Source organism: Cololabis saira, chromosome 3 (genome assembly GCF_033807715.1).
Source record: "Cololabis saira isolate AMF1-May2022 chromosome 3, fColSai1.1, whole genome shotgun sequence".
Classification (NCBI taxonomy): Eukaryota; Metazoa; Chordata; class Actinopteri; order Beloniformes; family Belonidae; genus Cololabis; species Cololabis saira.
Genome location: NC_084589.1, coordinates 8,177,977 through 8,201,913, shown reverse-complemented (window position 1 = coordinate 8,201,913; position 23,937 = coordinate 8,177,977). Strand labels below are relative to the sequence as shown.

General features: G+C 41.9%; 2 protein-coding genes across 2 annotated transcripts in view; one reads left to right on the top strand and one right to left on the bottom strand.

Annotated features, from left to right (window-relative positions):
- The first annotated feature begins 1,252 nt into the window (after positions 1–1,252).
- LOC133440852 (uncharacterized protein KIAA1143 homolog) lies at positions 1,253–6,490 on the top strand. Its single transcript, XM_061718180.1, has 3 exons — positions 1,253–1,465; positions 3,865–4,012; positions 5,792–6,490. Exons 1-3 carry the CDS (start codon positions 1,352–1,354, stop codon positions 6,079–6,081), a joined length of 552 nt encoding a protein of 183 aa, XP_061574164.1. The 5' UTR covers positions 1,253–1,351; the 3' UTR covers positions 6,082–6,490.
- A 2,738-nt stretch (positions 6,491–9,228) lies between these two features.
- Positions 9,229–23,937, bottom strand: part of LOC133425010 (dolichyl-diphosphooligosaccharide--protein glycosyltransferase subunit STT3B) — a 65,568-nt gene continuing 50,859 nt past the window's right edge. The window contains exons 9-16 of the mRNA XM_061715653.1: positions 22,288–22,442; positions 19,029–19,240; positions 17,497–17,684; positions 14,543–14,714; positions 13,392–13,565; positions 12,410–12,523; positions 11,302–11,511; positions 9,229–9,945 (exon numbers count right to left, since the gene is read on the bottom strand). Of these exons, the coding sequence (XP_061571637.1) occupies positions 9,865–9,945; positions 11,302–11,511; positions 12,410–12,523; positions 13,392–13,565; positions 14,543–14,714; positions 17,497–17,684; positions 19,029–19,240; positions 22,288–22,442 (1,306 nt within the window). The 3' untranslated portion in view covers positions 9,229–9,864. The remainder of the gene's footprint in view (positions 9,946–11,301; positions 11,512–12,409; positions 12,524–13,391; positions 13,566–14,542; positions 14,715–17,496; positions 17,685–19,028; positions 19,241–22,287; positions 22,443–23,937) is intronic.

Genomic DNA, 23,937 nt, shown 5'->3' with positions numbered 1-23,937 from the left:
CATCCTTGGATAGAACCTTTAACATCCTTGGATAGAACTAGAACCTTTAACATCCTTGGATAGAACTAGAACCTTTAACATCCTTGGATAGAGCTAGAACCTTTAACATCCTTGGATAGAACCTTTAACATCCTTGGATAGAACCTTTAACATCCTTGGATAGAACCTTTAACATCCTTGGATAGAGCTAGAGCCATTAACAGAACGACACTGGGGGAGTTCTTTAATAATCTGGCTGTAGTGATGGACAGGTGACAGAAATAATTCTTTATTGCTAATGTTTTATGGAGGATTTACCTGTAGAATTTGTTTTTGACTCTGATATGTTTCTACCCTTACCTCTCCTTTAACAGGCATACATTTCTTCCACACATGATTTACAACGTTGACGAAACCGGCGTCTTGTCCTGTGTTCTACCCCAGACTGAGTAATAGCTGGTCACGTGTTCTGAGCCCAAGACTGTTCTAATCTAACTGTTCTGTCATTTGAATGTTCACTGCCCTTCTGTTGCAGCAAAAATAACTGTTTTACTGACAATTTTCCAACATTAAAGTTTTTCAACATTAAAGTTGATTCTGATTCTGATTTTGTTTAGAGTGATTTCAAGTGTTGAGAAAAACTTGTGCTTATTGACCAATCCCCATGATTCTGTTACTTCTCTGACATTATTTCTAGAATGTATAGCTGTCAAGTTAGCTGTCAGGAGTCTTAATGCTACAACATGTGTGGTTATGGTAGTTTTTAAGGGGAAAAGGTAAGTGTATCAGATTACCCCAAGCTGTCTCACTTTACACCCTTGATTTTTCTGGTCTGTCTCACTTTACACCGGGTCTGGGGCAAAGTGAGACACTTGATCACTTTTTTAAAAACAATCATATTTTCACTGCCCTTTGTCCTAAACACATTCTGACTATTTATGTTGCTAGAAAACATCCTGAACTATTCTAATAGTAAATGTGCAAATAGTATTGATATATCATTTTAGCTTGCCTGGAGGGGAGGGAATGTAAAAAGTGTCTCACATTACCTCACTCTCCCCTAAGGGATGTAAAGGGGGGATGGCAGTTTTACAGGGGGGATGATTTGGACCGTTTTTATTTCAGGAGGCGATGCCATCCCATGGATCTATTATGTGCCATCCCCCCTCATCCCCCCTCAACTCCAGTACTGATTACAGTTGTATTTTCCACGACGAATTTTAAAGGCTTTTATTTTGAAGACGATCTAATTTAAACCAATGAGAGCAGCCGCTGCAGTCACGTGACTCTGCGCGGCTGCTGTGTGTTGTGCTCGTTGTTCCAGCTCGTTGTTCCAGCTCTTTGGACTGTTGTGTGTCGTGTTTTCCTCGCCATGAGTAAGAGCAAGGCGAGCGGCGTGGCCTGGGTCAAGCCGGCGGAGCCCACCTTCCTCAAGAAGTTTAAAAGCGATGTTGGCTACAAGGAGGGGCCCAATGTGGACACCAAGGTGAGCTGGGGCCGCGCCGGAGCCACAAGCCTGATTTATGGTTCTGCGTTACATCGACGGCGTACCCTACGGCGTAGGCTACGCGTTGGTGTAACGCGGAACCATAAATCAGGCTTTACACCGGCTACATGAGCAGAACTGATGATCGATCATCGATATCCAGTTAACCAGAAACACCAGAGCCCAGTCCGCCTCGCAGGTCAATAGTAGTTACTCCCCGGTCAGGATGGAGATGAGTTGCTGCCGTATCGGAACATAAACTGATCAGTTTGTGAAATCGAGCTCATCCATCCGCGTTTTGAGAATTGTCAATAGAATAGAAATAGAATAGAATAGAAAAACCTTTATTATCATTATAATGAGATTAGGCAGCACACATGTAAAGACTATGTAAAAAAACAAAATTAGAAACAGGAAACATAAATATATATACACTATGAAAATGAATGAATGAGAGAATATTGCACATGAATGAATGGAAGAATATTGCACATGAATGAATGGAAGAATATTGCACATGAATGGATGAAAGAATATTGCATATGAATGAGTGAAAGAATATTACACATGAATGAGTGAAAGAATATTACACATGAATGAGTGAAAGAATATTACACATGAATGAGTGAAAGAATATTGCACATGAATGAATGGATGAAAGAATATTGCACATGAATGAATGGGTGAAAGAATATTGCACATGAATGAATGGGTGAAAGAATATTGCACATGAATGAATGGGTGAAAGAATGTTGCACATGAATGAGTGAAAGAATATTGCACATGAATGAATGGATGAAAGAATGTTGCACATGAATGAATGGATGAAAGAATGTTGCACATGAATGAATGGATGGAAGAATATTGCACATGAATGAATGGAAGAATATTGCACATGAATGGATGGAAGAATATTGCATATGAATGAATGGATGAAAGAATGTTGCACATGAATGAGCAATGAACTGCAGTCCCACCCTCTGACCACCTTAGTCTGGCCTCCGGCAGGAGGCCCCCCCTTATGATCCAGGTCCTGGTCCAGGTTTCTACCCCCCTTATGATCCAGGTCCTGGTCCAGGTTTCTCCTTATGATCCAGGTCTTGGTCCAGGTTTCTTCCCCCCTAAAGGGGAGTTTTTCTTGCCACTGTCTCTTTTTCTCCTTTCATCTTTGATGCACACAGCAGCCCCCCTGGACAGGGACCCCCAACCCCCTGGTAATGACACCGTACCCGGAAAGTGTGAGCAGGTCCGTTTGCAGGATTAATGCACACAAAGCTCCGGGTCCTGACCACATACCGGGTCATGTGTTGAGACAGTCAGTACATTTACATGCAGCAGTTCAATCGGATTTCTGATCGTATAAGACAAAATTCGGACTTTTAAACTGCATGTAAACACCTCTCTCCGATCTATTTCGGACCTATATTGGACATTTAATAATCGGATAGCAACACCTAGATTACCCTTTCACAGTCGGAAATTGCAGAGCATGCTGGAGAATTTCCCTGGGGCTTCACCCGGAAGTGAAAGGAGACGGCGCGTGTTAAATAGTTGTTTAAACACCAACATGGCTTCAGCAAGTTCAACTCACTTTTGGACGGACGAGGAGACCCGGTTCATGCTCCATCAAATACAAGAGCTAAACATTTTAAAATATATGGATGGGCGCAAAACTAGTAACGCGAACTGGAAGTGGCTCTTTGTTGAAATGGTTACCATGGTTACAGCGCCACATAGCGTCACAGAGTCAGCCATGCTCTGGACATTTATCCCATTCTCTGAACAGCATGTAAACTCAGACAAGTGATTGGGTCTTCTGGATGTTTATCTGATACCATCAGAAATCTGATCTCTTTGCTGCATGTAAACGTACGATGTCTTCACGGACATCTTCAACATCTTCCTGGGTCCGGCTGTTGTCCACACGGCTCAGAGCCACCACCTTCATTCCTCATTCCTGTCCTGAACAGTCGTCTCCCTCATGTTTCAGCGACCAGCGTCCGGGTGCCCGTACCCCCCGCCCTCAGGAAGAGCTGCAACAGCCAGTCCTGCAGCTCATCTACTCTGACCCTTATTGCCTCATGGACATACTTGCACTGCACTCCAGGGGTTTATATCCACTTAGTTTCATATAGTTTGTATATGTCCATTTGTTTGTTTTGTTTTTATATTGCACTGTGGGCCGAAGGAAATGCTATTCAATTTCTCTGTAAGTGCTGGATGTAAAGTTGAAATGACAGTAAAGTGGACTTAGATATACAGTACAGACCAAAAGTCTGGACACCCTTCCCCATTTGTTTGAATGAGAAGGCGTGTCCAAACTTTTGGTTTGTACTGTACTTGCGAGATAAATGAATTTGAAACATCTGAAAACTTGTGTGTTGCTTGTGTCTTGTCAGCGCCAGCTGATGCCGACGCTGGACGACGACAGCGGGAGCGACCGAGAGGACGAGCTCCCTCAGGTGGTGGTGCTGAAGAGTGGAGACCTGACTGCAGAGGAGGTGAAGAAGGTGAAGGGGGAGACGGGAGCAGGAGGAGCAGAGAAAGGTCAGTGGGAGCACTAACGTTTCATTAGCTCAAGGTCTGTTGAGGAACAAGGCAAAGAGCCCATATTTTGGGATTTATTTGAGTTGGCAGTGAATTCCCAAACGTACCCGTCTACTTCATCATTTTTTTAAATTTATTTATTTCATTCATTAAAATAAAAACAAAACAGGTCAATATAATTACAACAAATCTCGAATCTTGAATGAAAGGGAACAGAAAGAAGACTAAGGCCCAGTCCCAAAGTCTTTTTCAAACCTCGCCAGAATAAAGGCTGATTTATGGTTCCGCGTTACACCAACGCAGAGCCTACGCCCTAGGTTACGCGGCGACGCGCGCCGTACGCCGTACCCTACGGCGTAGGTTCTGCGTCAATTTAACGCGGACCCATAAATCAGCTCCGGAGCTGGCAGGCAGGCATCATCATCATCCCGAAATTTTTGGAGCAAATTTCTTCTTCAGGCGTAGCTACAACTGTTAGATTTCATCTATTAAACCAACATTTATCTTCCTAAATGATTTATTTCAGCCAGCTGTAATTCTCCACAGAGCTGCAGGTTTCTCTCCGGGACGACGGCGCAGGTTGACCCGGCCGTGAGCTGCAGCTGCCCCGAGCCAGAGGCTCTTCTCCGAAAGCATCGGATCAAATTTTTTAACAGTGTTATTTGGATAAACTGAGCCCAGGTTGGGGATCTTAACGGTTACTTTTACGCCTGGAAAAAATATTAAAACTTAATAAAGTGGCATATTAACAGCGCTACAGCAGAAATTAAAACAGCTTTTAGCTCTGGGCTTCCTGATATGGTGTGACGTTTGTGCAAACGTAACTACGCAGTCGCTTACGTACCCGAACGTAAACCACACAGTGACGTAGCACGCAAAATTTAGGGGTGGTGCTGAAAAGTAGGAGTAGGGGGTGTATTGGGACTGGGCCCTGGGAAGATTTTAAGTCCCCTAAAATATGTCCCTTCTTTTTTAGGGCTAGTGGTAGAAAATAGGGCTAATGGTAGAAAGTAGGGAGTGTATTGGGATGGCCCTAAGCTTATTTTATCTGTCCCTTTTTCCTAAGAAATCAAATTTCAATTGATATAATAATAAAAAAACTAATTATGCAATTTTAATAAAAAAAAAACACTTTCCAATAAATGTAATAAAAAAACAAAAAAAAAAAGCAATAAAAAATCTAAAACCAAAACTACAACAAAGTTATAAAATAACACAAAATAGCTGTCGTCAAACACAGATAGTCGTATTCTTTTTGATTCAAAGAAAAAAATATGACAATGTTGCTAAAGAGAAAAAAAAACTACCTAACTTAACAATTATCTTGATATTTCTTCATCAAACTGGCTTTTATTTTATTATTCTTTTAAATGTAATGTTTGATTTGCATTCTTTGGCTTCTGTATCCTACCGAAGAGTATTAGGGCCAGGCAGGAGAAAAAATATTTGAGAGGGGAAGATTTTTTTTTTATTGTGCACTTTGAGAAAAAAGTCAAAATGTCGAGATTAATGTTGAAATACAATTTTAAGAATAAAGTTTGCCTTTTTTCTCAACATTTCAACTTTATTCACGAAATTTCAACTTTTTTCTCGACATTTCGACTTTTTTTTCGAAGTGCATAATGAAAAAAAAATCTTCCTCCTTTAAAATATGATTTTTATTTTTCTCCTGCCTTGGCCCTAATACTCTTCCGTAGTATCCAGATTGTTCCATAAACTGATAACTTTTCCAGAAACAACGTTGCATTAATCGACCTCATGCTTCTCTCCGGTTCACAGACAAAGAAGCCGACGGTAAAATCCTGTTCAAGAAACCGGCCAAGCGCTCCTCCTCAGACAAGTTCCAGGGCATCACGGCCAGCTCCAGCAAAAAGAAGAAGAGCCATGACAGAGAGAAGGAGGACGTAGAGAAGGAGGAGGGGGAGAAGAAGGACGGGGAGAAGAAGGACGGAGAGAAGAAGGACGGGGAGAAGAAGGACGGGGAGAAGAAGGAGCCGAAGTCGGGAAAGAAAGTGAAGAACAACAGCCTGCTGTCGTTCGGAGGAGACGAGGACGAGGACGACGACTAAACCCCCCCCGTCGTTCCTAGAGTAGTGTGTATATCACGGTAACGTTTGAGAGGATTGGTCAGAGAGAGAGAGGCCTGAAGTCATGTGGCATCATTCAGTCTTTCTGCTGTTTCACCCGACAACAGGACAGACGTCATACATTCATCCTACACCGTTCCCACGGAGACACAGACTCCTAGTCCGAGCAGAGCTCGAAAAACTAGCAACGGTCCAGCGTTTGATCTGCTGGAGTCAGAATCACTGGTGACGCGTCAGAGTCAGAGTCAGAGTCCTTCCAACACACACGTATTCTAACAGACGCTTATTTTGATTTGCAAAGACCATAGTTTCCAGCTGACACACACACACACACACACACGGGTAACAGTTCCTGCTGAGTCGCAGCTTCTCGTAACACGCCGTCCGTCAGTTTTTCCCATCAGAGCAGGTTATAAGTGTAATTTTTATTTTATTTTTTTAATTATTACATTAATTAAAATTTGATTTCTTAGGAAAAAGGGACAGATAAAATAAGCTTAGTCTTTTTTCCGTTCCCTTTCATTCAAGGATTTGTCGTAATTATATTGAACTGTTTTGTTTTTCTTTAAATGAATGAAATGAAATAAAGAACAATAAATAATAATGTACATTTCCAGTAAAAGCAGTGCAGCGTCAGCCTCGTACGAGCCGTTGTGTTCAGGATACGAGGGTGCAGCTCCCTCTCACCTCACGCCCAGTTTAGACCAACACAACAAAGTACATCCTACATAGCATGTTGTAAATAACTGGCTGTTTGTACTTAATGGGCTCCCACTAACTCCCTAAGTGTCATTTCTGAGGTTTTCTGGGGAATGTGTCTCTTTTCATATCAGACATTTGTATGATAACGTGCTTTTGTTTAACTCCTTGTGTCGCCCGGCCGTCCGCCCCAAACCGAGCTCTGGTTAGTCCGCCGTTGCTCTCGTCCGAGTCCTAGACTTGTTTCTATCTGTGATGGAGCTGAACGTGCAGAGAACTCACCGGTTTATTATTATTAAACACTTTGACATTCAGTCCTAAACTGAATGTTTGAATATATTCTGGCTTCGACGACGGAGCTGTATAACGTTTCATGTTGGAAGTGGTGCATTGTGGTCAATGTCATTGTGTAATTTGATGTGACTTTCTTTTTGGGATTTGCCATTAAAGTTGTTTTTACTCTGAAAAGGGATCTGGGTTCTTGTCGTTTTATCGTTGCTGCTGCTCCGGGGAAATCAGACGTCCCGCTCCTTCCTCGTCCACGACCAGCGGGGATCAGAATCTGAGCCGTGTGTATCAGGGCTGGGGATTCAAATGTCAAAATTTGATTTGATTCCGATATTGGTTTGGGTTTGTTATTAAAACTGTTTTTTGAGCTGTTGTATGAATGATATGACTGTAGTTCTGCAACATATTAATACTAGTATTATATTGAGATCCAACAGCAAGTATTGCAGCTAATGATGCTGTAAGGACCAATCAGCTCCCAGAATGCTGATAGAACTGCTTTCAGAAACATCATGGGGCAGAATTATCAAACAGATAACAGGAAACAGAGACGTATGATTATTATTTTTTTTCCATTTTTGGTCTATTTCAGTTTTTAATTTTTTAAGAATTTGGTATGGTAACCTCGAGACAGTAAATACAGTAATGAAATATAGACAATTTATGCAATTATAACTGAAAACTTTAATGTTTTCATACCTTTAAACATATTTAAAGGCAAAAACATGGCACTAGTTATTCTCGTGTCCAATAAAACATTCCTTTAACAAAGAAATACCAAAAGTTGTAATGTAATGATGAAAAAAAAAGTGCGTCGTGCTGATAAGGACGTCATCGTCTCGCTGCCAAACATGGAAGAAAAGACCAGAAGAAGCGTGTTTTATTTCAACCTCTTTATTCAAAAAGGCATGTTTCACTCTCACACCTGCATCCAGATCATTACAATTGATGGAAGAGCATTGACATTGTTTAAATATTCCCAACCAAATCAAATCCCGGGATTTCGGCTGTGCTGGTTTCATAAATACACCCACTGACTGCAGCTCTGGAGCACGAGGGCTTTTATTTCTGTCAGGCCTCCGCTGTCTTCACCAGCCGGATCCTCGGATAATCTCTGAAAGGCAGAGTGTTTTCAGGAATATTTACAACAAACTGAATGAGAACTATTATTAAAGGGAAGTGTTGTTATGAAAAGTGAATATTTAGGGATCCAATCTTAAAAAGAAAAAGGAAAAAAAACATAAGAGCAAAGTGTGATGCTGCCGTAACCGTGGCGACACTAAGCCTCCTGCCGAAGATGCTCTGGGTCTAGAGGGTTCTGGAGGGGATGGACCAGGAGAGCAGGTCCTGGTCCTGGTTCTGGACCAGGAGGACGTGGTCCTGGTTCTGGACTAGGACCAGCAGGTCTTGGTTGTGGACCCTCCGAGCTGCAGTCAGCGCGGGTATTTCCTGGGGAAGCCCGGCTCTGGGGTGCTGACACCAGCAGCTTTACGGCTCGGGTTTTTCTCTTCTCTTATTTTATGTTTTGGAAACCGTCTTTACCGGTTCTGACACTCGTTCAGAACCGTAATTAGTAGTTGTGAGGAGTCACACAGGCAGTAGCTGACGGGATGTAAACAAACCGGATCAGAGCGGCTCTCTCCATTACTGATCATTAGTGATGTTAGTTTGCATTATGGGAAATGGAGGCTCCAGTGTAGTCAGAATAGAGTCAGAATAACCCCCTGATGCAGCAGGGTATCAGGGTCAGGCGGGAGAAAAATACAAACATTTTAGAGGAGGAAGATCTTTTCCCATTATGCATTTCGAGAAAAAAGGCGAAATGTTATGAAAAAAGGCGAAATTTCGAGATAAATGTTGAAATATAATTGAGAAAAAAGTCGAAATGTTGAGAAAAAGGTCAAAATTTCGTGAATAAAGTCGAAATATTGAGGAAAAAGTTGAAATGTTGAGATTAATGTTGAAGTACAATTTCAAGAAAAAAGTCGAAATGTTGAGAAAAAAGTCAAAATTTCAAGATAAATGTTGAAATGTTGAGAAAAAAGGCGAAATTTCTACTTATTCTTGAAATTGTATTACAACATTATTGTCAACATTTCGACTTTTTTCTCAACGTTTCAACTTTATTCACGAAATTTTGACGAATATTTCTCGAAGTGCACAATAAAAAAAATCTTCCCCTCTCAAATATTGTTTCTCCTGCCTGGCCCTGACACTCTTCCGTCAGAAACAGCATGACGGGGTTAAAACACCACTTTGTGGACGTCGTTGCCACGTCAGCAGCAGAGTTTAGAATGTGCCTGCTAACCGTTGCTTCTCCCGGTGAAACCTGGAGGTTTGTTTACACCCCGTCTCATGAATCTAGCTGCGTTACCGTGACAACAGCAGCCACGCAGTCACAAACACCCGTCCCGTCAGACCCGGACTGACCCGAGGGACGTTGGTCACCTCAGGTGGGGTGTGAGGGCCGGCAGAGGGGCAGGTTTCCTGGATTCATGCAGAGAGCAGCCTCAGCAGAGTTCTGGGTGCAGGACGGCTGGTCTCTGACGCCTCCGCATGTTCAAGTACAAAAAGAAAAGTCAAAGGTCACAGTTCGTCAGGTTCAAACTGGCCTCCTGATCTCCGTCTCCTCTCCTCCAGGGCTCCTGGTACCGCTGGAGATCAGTTCATCGTTCGTCTGGATGGGTGTGTTTGGACTCTTGCTGCGTGTGTGTAGAAAGTTTGTGTAAAATGTCCCTCCCTCCCGTCCACAGTCTGCCTGCGTGGGTGCTGGACTCCCTATAAAGACTTCTTGCTCAGTTTCCTGCCCTTCTTGAGGAGCATCTTGTTCTTGACGTGCCCCCGCTTCCTCTTGGCCGTCTGCGGACGCAAAAACACACAAGACACGTCAACGCTGAGCACTTGAACTGACCACACAGGCCTCTCAACTGATGAAGACCTTCCTAATGAACATGGATGGAAATTAAAACCTGGTTCCACCCGTCCTCCTCAGCAGCTCCATGCAAACGTCTGATAAACTAGGAAACATTAGTGCGTCAGGTCTTTATGACACATTGGACTCTGGTCTTTGGTAGATTGAAGGAAACTATATGGATTATTGAATATCGAGGCTGTCTAACTGTAATCTTGTTCAGTTTATACATGCAGCCCTTGGGAAGTATAATCCAGAATCACGGCATCAATGTTCATTGTTATGCTGATGATACGCAGCTCTATTTGTCTATGAAGCTGGATCAAACAGAACCGTTAGTTAAACTTCAGGTATGTCTTAGGGACATCAAGGACTGGATGTCCGGAAATTTTTTGCTTATTATTTTTGGTCCAAAGCATTTTAGGAAGGGATTAGATGGTGTTGCGATGGCTTCCAGTAGAACTGTGAGAAACCTTGGTGTTGTTTTCGACCAGGATTTGTCGTTTAAACTATATATTAATCAGGTTTGTAAAATACATGTTTCATCTCCGTAATATCGCAAATTCAAAATTTTATTACTTGCGTATAAAGCCCAAAATGGCTTAGCTCCGCGATATTTGCAAGACCTGATAGTGCCTTATGTTCCTGGCAGAGCTCTCCGCTCTCAGAGTGCAGGTTTACTCGTAGTTCCTAGAGTATCCAAATGTAGATTTGGAGGGCGGGCGTTCTGCTATCAGGAACTGTTACTATGGAAACAACTTCCAATCTGGGTTAAGGAGGCTGACACCACCTCCACCTTTAAAACTAAACTTAAAACATTTCTGTTTAGTAAAGCCTTTAGTTAGTGTTTAGTAAACCTCTAGTTAGTGTTAGTAAACCTTTAGTTAGTGTTTAGTAAACCTCTAGTTAGTGTTTAGTAAACCTCTAGTTAAGTTGCAGAACCGTGCATGAACTCAAACGTAGTTCGACTATCTTCTAGCTCGACCGTCATCTACTTACTAAACTTGTGGGTTCTTGTATCTACTGGAGCCCCTTTGAAAGAGTTAAACTCAGGTGTCCCCTACAAAAGTCCAGAGTTTATCTCCCCGGCAGCCTTCCAGCCTCCTCAGGGTTCTTTACAGTCGTTGCAGATCAGCATCTCCAAAAATGCGTGTCGACAGTAAAACCGCCGCGTACCACATAGTAGTGGTAAAGGTGACCCTGAGTTCTGCACACCAACCACCTACTTTCACCGACAGCAGGACGTGTTGTCCCGCGTGATGGAGGGTCTGCTAAACGAGCCGGGGTTGGAGACGTCAGCTCACCTTTTTAGACGTGTACTTCTGTCTGGTGGCGTCGGTGCTGCGCAGCTTGTGCTCCAGGCGGTCCCTGTTCTCCAGCTTTTTGACCTTGTAGATCCTGACCAGCCAGTGCTCCGACGTGAAGGCTTCCTCCAGGTGCTTCAGCTTGATGTCCTTGTTGCCGATCTCTGCGTTACGGGTCCGGTCGAAGCCGGGGGGCGTCCGGAAGTCCAGCTTAGCAGATGGAAAAAAGAAAACATAGCAAGTTAATATATTTGAGTGGGGTCTGGCTCCAACGCGGCAGCAGAAAACAACCCTCCATATACGGAGGTAGATTTGTGTCTTAATTATTCAATCAAAAAAAGATTGCTTCAATCGAAAAAAATATTTTCAATGAGAAAAACAACACTTAAAACCTTTTATTTTTTATTCATATTTTTCTGTTTGAATGAAAATATTTTTTTTGATTGAAGCAACTTTGTTGGGATTGAATAATAAAGACAAATGTCCTACCCATAATATGGCCCAAACACAAAAACTTCACTTCAATCAAAGAAAACATTTTCAATCCAAAAAAAGTTTTTGGGTCTGAAATATTTTTTTGCATTCAAACACTTTTATTTTGATTGAAAAAGTTTTTTTTTATTGAAAATATTTTTTTTGAAGCAACTTCTTTTTTGATTAAATGATAAAGACACAAATGTCCTACCCATAATATAGCCCAAACACAAAACAACACTACTTCAATCAAAAAAGTTGATTCAAACAAAAAACATCACTTCTATCAAAGAAAACATTTCCAATCAAAGAAAAACAGTGTTTGAAATGCATTTTTCTGAGTTTCAAATTCTTCTTTGATTGAAAATATATTTTTTGATTGAAGCAATCTTTTCTTTGATTGAATAATTAAGACACAAATCTACCTCCATAGTAAATAGTGGGCCAAAATTCCTCCCAAACAATATCATGCTCATCACAACTACTTCAAGTTGCTGCTGCGACTTGTTTCTACTTTGAGTTGGTTGGGTAACGACGGCTTCAGATGTTTGTACTGTTCCTCTGAGGCAAACAGAACTTTAAAGACCCGCTGATACGTGATCTGCAAACCTGTCAGTGATGATGAGTGTCTTACCTGCATCTCGCCGAAGCGGTAGTACGACATTTTGTACATAAGGCAGTTGAGCAGAGTGGGGGAACCGGCTTTGTCCACTCTGAACTCTCCCTGAGGGGTGAAGTAGTCGCTTTCCTGGAGAGGAGGAGAGGAGGAGACCGTCACGGGGGAGCCGGGGTTTCATTCAACAGCCACAATTACACAGCAGGTTGAACTCAACACAGACTATGTTTACATGCAGTCAAAATTCAGGTTAAGGTCAATATTCCAGTTACTGAAACATTGGGAATAATGTGTTTCCATGCGTGAGCAAACAAGGTTATCCCTGTATACATGGTAATTGATCATTGGGAAATCTGGATCAAACCAGCGACGCACGGAGAACATCATGACGCAATTACCGTCATTTCCGCTTCTTCTTCCTGTATCCAAATCCTAAACAACAACAATAACAGCAGCACGGACGATAATCAACAGCCCAGTAGAAGTCGTTTTGTTTCTTGACCTGTAGTTCCTTTTCCAGCATCTTCCAGCGGAGCCTCATCTGGTCTGGCATTCCTACAAATCCTGCTTCGCGCAACTTTTCACTCTCCTTTTTGTAAATCTCTCTATCCCGGTACTTTCTACCGTCTACAAATGCAGAAATGTTCATATCCTTCATTACATTTATGAAGTGATTAGTCTCCTCCTGGTCTTGGTTTCTCCGTGTTTATAAGAACTTCCTGGACTCAAAAGACCAGGATTCCTTGTGAAAAGAACATGTGCAGAAAACAAATTCATGTTCCTTTTTTCCTTATACATGACCAAATATTCAGTTAAAAAAGGAGTAACCCAGGAGTCATTTTTGGGTTTTTAAAAACAGGAATATGAGCAAATTGCGGTTTTCAAAGGGGTTATTGGTGTTTACATGGCCGTGCAAAACCAGGTTATTCCTTATATTCCGGTTAGAAAAGGGTTATTGATGCATGGAGACATAGTCACAGAGAGGAGATGCCTTGCTCACCCTGATGTCCTTGGGGTGCTCCCCCTCCGCGATGCGCACCATCCACAGGAACTTGTTGATGTCGTCTCCTGAGTAGCCGATCACCCCTCCGAAGATGATCAGGACGTAGTCCACGTCCAGGGACTTCATGATCTCGAAGGCTGCCGTCTCATTGGAGGACATGGCCTTGCCCACCTGGACCGGGACAAACGGGTCAGAGCGTTAGGAGGACCGGAGGCAACACCTAGGACCTTTTACTAACGGCTCGTCTGAAAGTGGAACCAACCCAGTTAGGCTGGAGATCCATTCAAATGTCAAGAATCCAATCGATTCTAATTCTTAAGGTTCAGAATCCATTATCAAGATTTGATCCGATTCCGATATTGATTTGGGTTAGTGTTATTAAAACCATTTTTTCAGCTGTTGCATTATGATATGACTGTAGTTCTGCAACATATTAATACTAGTATTATATTGAGATTCAACAGCAAGTATTGGCAGCTAATGATGCTGTAAGGACCAATCAGCTCCCAGAATGCTGATAGAACTGCTTTCAGAAACATTGTGGGTCAGAATTACCAAACAGATCCAGGGAGGAAACAGAGACGGATGAAATCGGTTTAAATTTTTCCCAGATTACGTTTCAATTTTTTCCATTTTCGGCCTATTTCGGTTTTTAGTTTTTGAGAATTTGGTTTTTTAGCATTTTCTGCAAATGTAGCCCCAAGACAGTATATAAAGCAATGAAATATAGACAATTTATGCAATTTGTGCAATTATAACTGAAAACTTTAATGTTTTCATACCTTTAAACATATTTAAAGGCAAAAACATGGCACCAGTTATTCTCGTGTCCAACAAAACATTCCTTTTTTGGGCATAAACTAAAAAATGCCAAAAGTTGTAATGACGAAAAAAAATAATCAATCTTTAGACATATGAATTGATTTAGAATTGGAAAATCGATAGAGGTGTTTCCTCTACCAGAGGAGGCAAAGGAAGCTCTTGGAGCAGCTCTTATCGGACAAGCAATCTTTCCTGAGCAAAGGTACTATTTAAGGATGGCAGGATGGGCACTAACGACCACCCAGAGGAGTCTCAGGGACTCCCACCACTCCTGACCAGGCCCAGCCCTGACCCTGCCAGGTGGAGGGAGAGGAGACGGCTCTCACCAGAGCGATGTGGCTGTTGTTCCACGTGTTGTTGTCCACCAGCGTGGTCCGGTTGGCCATGCCTGCTATCTGGTAGCCGTAGTCCCACCAGGACATGACTCTGGCGTGCTCGTCCGTGTTCTGCCTCAGCCAGTAGTACGCCTCCCTGAAGTCGTCCAGGATGTTCCGGGAGCTGTGGAGACACGGATCCTCGTTAGTACAGCCCTGCTGTAGCCGGACTGTTTTCATCATCCCGCTATAGCTGGACTGTTTTCTTCATCCCGCTCCCGCCCGCATCCACAAAACTCTGACAATTCATGCACGATAATAGAGATGCATTGATTTAGTGTCTTCTCCAGTCCCGCAAGAGACGAGATCTCCAGACAAATCTATCTGATTTAATGTTAACATGATTGTGGAGCTATTTACCTTGGCATACATAGGGGTGTAACGGTACAAGTTTGGTAAAAAAGAAAGGTAGAAAATAATATTTTTGTCCTTTAATTTTGAAAAATGTAACCATCCAACAATGGCTTATTGGTCCTAAGTTTTAGTGAAGCAGTTCAGTTCTGCTGCAGTGGAAAAAGAGAACTGAACGTACAGTCGGGGTTTATCATTTCATTTCAAGTCCACTGTTATTTTGTATTGGTTTTTTTTTTCTTCCTGGTTTGGGTTGAGTTTATTTTTACACATTAGAGAGAAGAAAAACATGAACATTTCCATTGTTCTATCTGGAATTTGTATTATTTGAAAAGATAACGTTCCTTTCTTACAGATAATTGATCATGTACAAAATCTACAAATATTATTTCAAAAGCAAGTGTTATTTAACCTATTTAAAACAAACATAAAAATCTGGTTTGTGTAGTTCAGTTTGATTTTCTAAAAAAGACGGGGAATGAATTGTCCGATCACATTAGATTAAAAAAGGGACGCACACGACTGCGTCCCTTTACGAATCTAATTCAAACCAATTAAAAGAGATCCTCGGGTCACGTGCTGATCAAATGGATTCTGTTTGTCCAGCGCCCCTTACCTCCGGAAATAAATAAAAACACATTTTGTAACCAAATAAATATTTAAACAACATTTAATTACTACTGACAGTCACCCACAGACTGAAATAACACCTGCTTTTAATAATGATATGCATCTTACAGCATGTTTTTTCTTTTCTTTACTATAGAACAACCTGCCTCAGCAAATCAGACATCATCCTCTCAGTCTGGTTTTAAATCCCTTCTCAAAACCCACCGTTTCTCCTTGGCTTTTAACACCTAGCAACAAGACAGTCGAGTTTATTTTATCCCTTTATTCTTTATTTTATTCTTTTATCTTCTATTCTATCCTATTTTATTCACTTAACTTATCATGTTATCATTACGGTGTTTTGTCTTTGTTTTCCATTCGCCTGTCCAGCACTTTGGACCATGTTGGTGTTTTTAAAGTGCTTTATAAATAAAATTGACTTGACCTGACTGAAAGTTAGATGCATCATTGTCATCATCACACAAGCTATTTCACCTTTCTCGCAGCATCAATTATGTGATTGAGGTTATAGCTGACGGGAATGAGGAGCAAATTGAGCGACAGATTTGTCCTCCCCCGTCAGAGCACAGAGAGAGTTGGACAGTGTTTTATTCCATTCCTGCAGGCCCAGGGAGACCTGGACCTGGAGCTGATAGGTAGCTGACTTGGACTTTTATCTGCACATGTTGCACTTTGGCAAACAACTACCAGCACTTGGTGTTTGTTGGACCAGCAGTGTGTTTATATGTATACTATTGTTGCAATGTTGTTTCTGTTTTTCTGTTTGTCTTCCTCTTTTTGAATGAGCTGTTTGGCAACTGATTTTCCCCAGAGGGGACAATAAAGGTTTTAATCAAATCAAATCAAATCGAGAGTAGCTGTGATTGGCTCAAATAACACTAATAAATAACATGACATAAACAAAGTTAACGAAGGAAACAAATTCATTTAACAAATTAATCACTTGGCCATTACATATCTGTGGAGGGAGAGAATTTTGCTGACTGACTGAGGTTCCAATCCCTCGTCTCTTCCAAGATGCTCCACACACACTAACACAGTTTCTCCAAATATCTGACTGGCCTTGGTTTGTCTGTTTTGTAAAGACCTTGTTTGAGGTTCTTTCCCACGTCATTGGCTGCGTTTACATGGGAAGTTTGATTCCTCTTTAATTCAGAATTAAAATTATCCGATTTAAAATGAGTAAAAAATGACCATGTAAACACCTAATTCAGAATGAAAATGCCCATTCTGAATTAAACTTAATTACGAAGTAAGTGGCTGGTTTATTAACACTCATTCCTCTTTAAATTAATCCCGGTCTTTCTTTCTGCTCGTTCCCTCGCCCGTCTGTCTCCATGACGCTTATATTCCACGCTGGGCTGGTTTTCTACGCTGGTCAAGAGCAGAGACCATTTATTTAATAAATAGCTTGGAGGACCTGGAAATAATTAAAAGAACAGATGGAAACAGGAATCATAACAATGGTGAGCTTTTCAAAGTTGTAGCGGCTAAGTTAGTTTTTCTTCCGGTAGTTTAACTTCCGGTCCCCCCTATCCAATCAGAACCTTCCCAACCCCCAGACCTTAAGAGGAATTGGAGAAAGCCGATCCATGTAAACCTCAATTCAGAATTACTATTTCCATGTAAATTCGAAGGAAAATAGTTTAATTCTGAATTATTAAATTCGGAATAATTAATTCTGAATTAAAAAACCTCATGTAACCCTGGCCATTGATTTCCATCTTGTCGCTAGACTACATTCCGATCCCGCAGTGGTTTTTTTTTAAACCGCCCGCTCCCACCAGATCTACGTTGGGTCCCAGTGCAGCCCTGTACTGGTCAGCAGCATCACCATAGTCCCTGAGGGAGGCTGGGTGGAGCCTCTACTCTGCTCAGCTCACCCGTCGTGGTTGTAGGAGGCCAGCACCAGAACCAGAACCTACCCGTCGTGGTTGTAGGAGGCCAGCACCACGCTGGGGCTGGAGTAGGCGTTGCTGGTCACCCAGGTGCAGTGAACAGCAAACATCATGAGCAGCATCAGCATCAGCATGGTGACGATGGACTTGATGTTGGGACCCAGACCCTCCTCAGCCTTCTCCTGCTCTGACACGTGTTTACGCACCTTCCCCGCCTGCAGGGGAGACAGGTACACTTCTGTTAGTTTATTTTATTTTTATTTTATTACACACACCCAAATAACAAGGAAATCATTAAAAAAAAATAAGAGGTGCAGGTTGCAGCAAAAGCTTATTTTACCTACTCTTTATACAAAACAGCAGAAAACCTGAATGTGAGGTTTCCAACCTTCCTTAAAACAAAAGGCTCATGACTGAAAAGAAGATGTTTACTACACTTGACACCCAAACACTTTTGAATAGTTGTCTGATCATCAGAGAAGAGAGAGACTCTCAGTCCATTTATCTTTATCCATTTTCTGTTTCTTGTTTACAGAAGGTTGGTGCTCTGAAAAGCAGTCTTTGCAGTCTTGGAACCACTTTAGCCCACATCTAAAGTTGTGTTTCACATATTTGACCCTCCTTTTTGTTCTCTTTGACCTCTCGGCAAGGACAACTGACTGTTAAGCTGTCAAGTGTCTGTCTTTGTTCCCTGTGGTGGCGTCAGGCGGAGGCTGATCAGGGTTAAACGGGCCGTTACGGCTGTAAGCCGGCCAGCCTGTGAGGATTTACCTGCAGCTGTTATCGTTGCGTTGGGCCTGAGGCCTGAGTTGAAAAAAAAACTATTTTCCGATTCTAAATCGATTCTCATATGAATTCCTAAAAATCGATTCGTAGGTCTAAAGATCAATTTTTTTTCATCATTTCATTACAACTTTTGGTATTTTTTTTGTTTATGCCAAAAAAAGGAATGTTTTGTTGGACACCAGAATAACTACAGGCATGTTTTTGTCTTTAATTATGTTTAAAGGTATGAAAACATTAAAGTTTTCAGTTATAATTGCATAAATTGTCTATATTTCATTACTTTATAAAATGTCTTGGGGTTACATTTGCATAAAATGCTAAAAAGAAAATTCTCAAAAATTTAAAACCAAAATAGACTGAAAATGGAAAAAATGAAAAAGGAATGTGGGAAAAAAAACAATTTCATCCGTCTGTTTCCTCCCTGGATCTGTTTGGTAATTCTGACCCACGATGTTTCTGAAAGCAGTTCTATCAGCATTCTGGGAGCTGATTGGTCCTTACAGCATCATTAGCTGCAATACTTGCTGTTTAATCTCAATATAATACTAGTATTAATATGTTGCAGAACTACAGTCATATAATTCAGATAACAGCTCAAAAAACTGTTTTAATAACACTAACCCAAATTAATATTGGAATCTAATCAAATCTTGATAATCGATTGTGAATCTTAAGAATCAGAATTGATTCTTGACATGTGAATGTCCCTGGTTCCCTGGTTCTAAGTGTGCCCCCCCCCCCCAGCCCTGTGGTGGAACATGGCGGCCCCTGACCTTGTCGTAGAGGTTTCCTGCGTTCTTCCGGTCGTCCTCGTCGCTGCTGTCTTCGGCCGGCGGGCCCTGCTTCTTCAGGTCGTCCCCCAGGTAGTGCTCGAACACGCTGGAGAAGGCCACGGCCGACAGCATGCACACCACGGGCGTGAGCGTCAGCATGAGCCGCACCATGACGCCGGCGAAGTACACGGCGCTGATGGCGTACAGGGCCACTAGGGGGCAGCAGAGACAGGGGGGAGTTAGAGGAGAATGCAGCTCTGGGGGACAGATAACGGCAGTAGTCTTTGATTCAGTCTCAGGGACCTGGAACGGTTGCTGTTTGTGTCCCTGTTTGTTCTCGTGTCTGTTTGTTTTTTCTCTTACAGATCTCCAAGGCTTGTCAGGGCTCCTACACATTTTTCAAGGTCAAATTCAAGCACTTTCAAGGGTGATTTTCAAAATCTTCAAGCACCTTATCTCTGGGGTAAAATATCTACAGGAACATATACAGGACTGTCTCAGAAAATTAGAATATTGTGATTTTCTGTAATGCAATTACAAAAACTAAAATGTCATACATTCTGGATTCATTACAAATCAACTGAAATATTGCAAGTCTTTTATTATTTTAATATTGCTGATTATGGTTTACAGCTTAAGAAAACTCAAATATTCTATCTCAAAAAATTAGAATATTCTGGGAATCTTAATCTTAAACTGTAAGCCATAATCAGCAATATTAAAATAATAAAAGGCTTGCAATATTTCAGTTGATTTGTAATGAATCCAGAATGTATGACTTTTTTTTTTTTTTTTTTTTTTTTTTTTTTTTAAATTGCATTACAGAAAATAAAGAACTTTATCACAATATTCTAATTTTCTGAGACAGTCCTGTATATACTCATAATTCTTTTTTGTATCGTGCTGTAAACATCTAGTTATGTTTCATCTTACTGATTTTATTCCTCCTTGTAATACCTAAACTATACAGTCTGATCCCAATTTTGTGAAAGACAGAGTCATAATTTCAAGCACTTTCAAGCACTTAAAACTAAAATTCAAGCACTTTTCAGGCCTTGAAAACGCAACATTGAAATTCAAGCACTTTCATATATATGCAGACAAAGTAAAAAAAAAAGAAAAAAGAAAAAAAGAGCCACTTCCAGGTGCTCAACATGATCCAGAAGTGCATGTTCAGCTCTGCTCGGGGAGTCTTGTTGATGAGAATCAGATCAGAGAGACTCAGCGGGATAATGAGGAGCAACAGGCGCAGGAAACTAAACAGAGTTGAGACCAGAAGCAGGTGGAGTAGAGAGAGAGAGAGAGTGACCAGAAAGCTCTCAGGCTCTCTGTCAGGAAGCACTCAGCCGACCGACAAGCATCATCCTGCCCCGTCAGGAGAGATGCATTTCACTCCATCAATTATTCATCAGCTGCAGAACCAAGGAGGACGAGACAAGAGGACGTTACTGAAATTAACCACAAGTTCTGGTGGAGGATCTGCAGGTGCTGCGGTCTCCTGATGCAGGACCGGAACCACCACCATCCCTTTACCCCTCTCTCCTGTAACAACCTTCTACACCACACCACCGTCAACTCTGTTCACTGCTCTGTTCACTGCTCTGTTCACTCACACAAACACCAGTCATGGCTCGGACTAAAGATACACTGAATATACAAATAACAATTATGGTAAAAGTCTGGATTAATTTACACGTGAGATGGAGAGAGACAGCTAGCTGTGCAGGCAGACGGAGGAGAAGGACGACCAGCGATGCTACTATGTTTAGTTAACCAAATTACAGATGCTAATCAGTCAGATAGGAAGCAAAAACCCAACGGTCAGCCGACACCACTGACGGCAGAATCGCTGGAGAGAGAGACGGAAGAACTCGCTACATAAGAGCAGAGAGAAACCCCCGAGGAAATGATCACGTTCTCAGTTTCACTACGAATCTCAACTGATATGATTTTGCTGAGCGTGTAATTGTTTGTTTGATCCTCAACCCTTTTTTATGTGAAAATATGGAAATTTGTCCTTTGAAAGATAGAAAATAATCACTAATTAAAACGTTGCATAAAAACCTAATTGCCGTAGACTAAAACTAATGATTCCATGTTGAACTGGGAGCCGCTGTTATCTGAGGTTACAGCTAACGTACGCTCAGGCCTCATCTAATTGGACTGGTTCTGAACTCTGGGGGAGTTGAACCGACAACTTCACCAGACAGGCCACATCAGTTAGATGGACGTGAACGGCTCGGCCCTCGTCTGCATCACTCTTGGGAGGAAAGGAAGAGGAAATACTGCGAGGACTCTCACTTCAAAAAAAGGAAACCATATCAAGTCTTCCCGTATTTACTAACATTCAGACGAAGAAACACTGAAAACATGAAAGAACAAAGAATCAACCAACGTTTGGCATCAGCAGGAGAGAAACGTGACCCCCCCGGAGGACAACAGTACCGTCACTGCCGCTGGCGAGGCTAAACACACCAGCACTCTGAGCCCAGAGCTCATCTCTCTCAGCTACAAGAACCAAACTCACCACCAAGGAGCAGCACAACTTACCGTATTTTCTGGACTATAAGCCGCTACTTTTTTCATACGTTTTCAACCATGCAGCTTATACAAAGGTTATTCTATTCTGTGGATTTTTCTTCCAATGCTCGGGGCGCTCTAACCGGAATTACAATCAAAACTAAGACAAAATAAATGCAAAGAAGAATACACTACTTCTTCTTTAGCAGATAGAAGTAAGTAGAAGCAGATTTCAAACAGATAAATAGATAAATAAATACTGGTTATTTTCTCTTGGTTCTGTCCCGTTTTAATCAGCAAAGTTGCTGTCGTGTTAAAAGACACTGTTAGGAAAGATCTATTTAGGTACATGTACATCATTTACAGTTCAAAATCATTCTGTACATGTAGTAAATATCTAATCTAACAACAGAAATATCTGCGGCTTGCAGATCTTTTCTTTTTTTTAAATAGAGCGGATGCGGCTTATATGCAGGTGCGGCTTATAGTCCAGAAAATACAGTATTTATTTATTTATTTATTGGCTCTTCAGAATAACTGATCTCATGCATTAATAACTGCTCCCAGGTCTTGGTGGGGCTGCAGTGGTGACTGGTGACGCTACGTCAGGAACAGCACTATAACGGCACCGTAACGGCACCAGGAAACTCTAGCGCGGCACTGCCGGGCTCATCAGTACCGGGCTGCAGAACAGCAGCTTCTTCTCCTTCCTAAAGAGAAAGATGAAGAACAGGCTCACCAAAGACGCGCTCGTCGTTGATGTTCTTGATGCAGAACCACAGGCCTGCTGGGAAGGTGCAGACCAGGATGTGCAGGTCGAAGAAGAAGGAGACCCAGGTGGTGGGCTGGTGCTCCGACACCGACGCGATGATGGGGATGTGGATCTTGGCGTAGCTGTGGAGGACGAGACCAAGGTCAGGGGGACAGTAGGGCTGTTAAACACTTAAACCTGAACGTCTGCTATGTCGACTCTCTGACAGCAATCAAACCAACCACTCGTGGGTGGGAAACTGTAAAAACATAGTTAGACTTCTCAAAATGTCAGACGTTACAGCTGATGGAGCAGCTCAGACTGGGAGCAGTTCCATCACAGACGACCTTTATCTGAATAAATCTACACTTCAGCTTAAATCCTTTCCCCCTCGTTGCTCTTCAGCTTCACACATCTTTGTACACCCGCCCCGTTAATCACCAGAGCTACACACTCGTACATCAACTACCAGGACTCCTACTCTCTCACCCACGTGCCTTAAATGCAAGATAGAAGTTGGTTCCCTAACTCATTGTTTTTGGTCGTGTTGTAAACTGCAGTTTATTGGTCTGATGTGTATCTGAAATAGTAAAGACATTGGGTTTAAAACTGGAGATGGGCCCGTATCTCTCATATTGGGCCTCCCAAGACAACATTTAACATCAAAACATAATCTGAGGCTGTATTGTATTCTTACTTTTGCAGCGAGGAAGAATATTTTATTGCTTTGGATCAATGAAAAGGTACCAGGTGTTAAAGGCTGGCAAAGAATGGTGTTTGATCTGGGGCTGTTAGAGAACCCGACATGTATATTACATTTAAAAACAGACCAATTCTATAAAGTTTGGGAGCCCTACTTGAACTATGTAGAGTCGGGGCTAATTTGCACCAATTATGGTCAAGGACTCAAAACCGAGTCCCATGACACCACCCACGACTCTTTTGAACAATCAGAAGAAGGTGTGATAAAATCCCTAGGACTAGTTTGTTCAAATACGATGTGTGACAATGGCGAACAATCAGTCATTTGATTCAAGAGGGCCGACTTCCTGTTGGTGTTAGGGTTTTGGTCCAAGAGACTTTTTGGTTCGTCTTGACATGTTGTACATGTGTAGCAAATTTAGTTTTTTCTAAGTCAATCTGGGGCGACGGGCTCGATTGTATACATTTTCAAGGGGGCGCTACAGAGCCATTTTGCCACGCCCATTAATGCAAACCATTAAATATCACATTTTTGGCCAGGACTGACTTGTGTGCAAAATTTGGTGACTTTTTGGGCACGTTTAGGGGGACAAAAAGGCCCTCCTTTCATCGGAAGAAGGGAAAAAAACAAAACAATTCCTACAGATACAATAGGGCCTTCGCGCTGTCAGTAGGGATGTCCCGATCAGGTTTTTTTGCCCCCGAGTCCGAGTCCGAGTCCTTTGATTTTGAGGACTTGCCGATACCGAGTCCCGATCCGATACTTTTATAAAACAATAAAAAATGAAGGAGAGAAAAAGAAAATTATGCAGGATGACCCTTTTATTATATTTTAACATGTGTACTGTAAACTGAGCACATAGGAGGTAGGCAGCTTGAACATTCTTAAGTCAGTATAAAAAAATGTTATTTTCTTTTTCTTTTTTTTTTAAGCAT

Excerpts from the sequence above, each read along its gene's own strand:
- LOC133440852 (XM_061718180.1), top strand. The coding sequence starts at position 1,352 with ATGAGTAAGAGCAAGGCGAGCGGCGTGGCCTGGGTCAAGCCGGCGGAG. Across the intron at positions 1,466-3,864 it reads GGCCCAATGTGGACACCAAG|CGCCAGCTGATGCCGACGCT; the intron begins GTGAGCTGGGGC and ends GTGTCTTGTCAG. Across the intron at positions 4,013-5,791 it reads AGCAGGAGGAGCAGAGAAAG|ACAAAGAAGCCGACGGTAAA; the intron begins GTCAGTGGGAGC and ends TCCGGTTCACAG.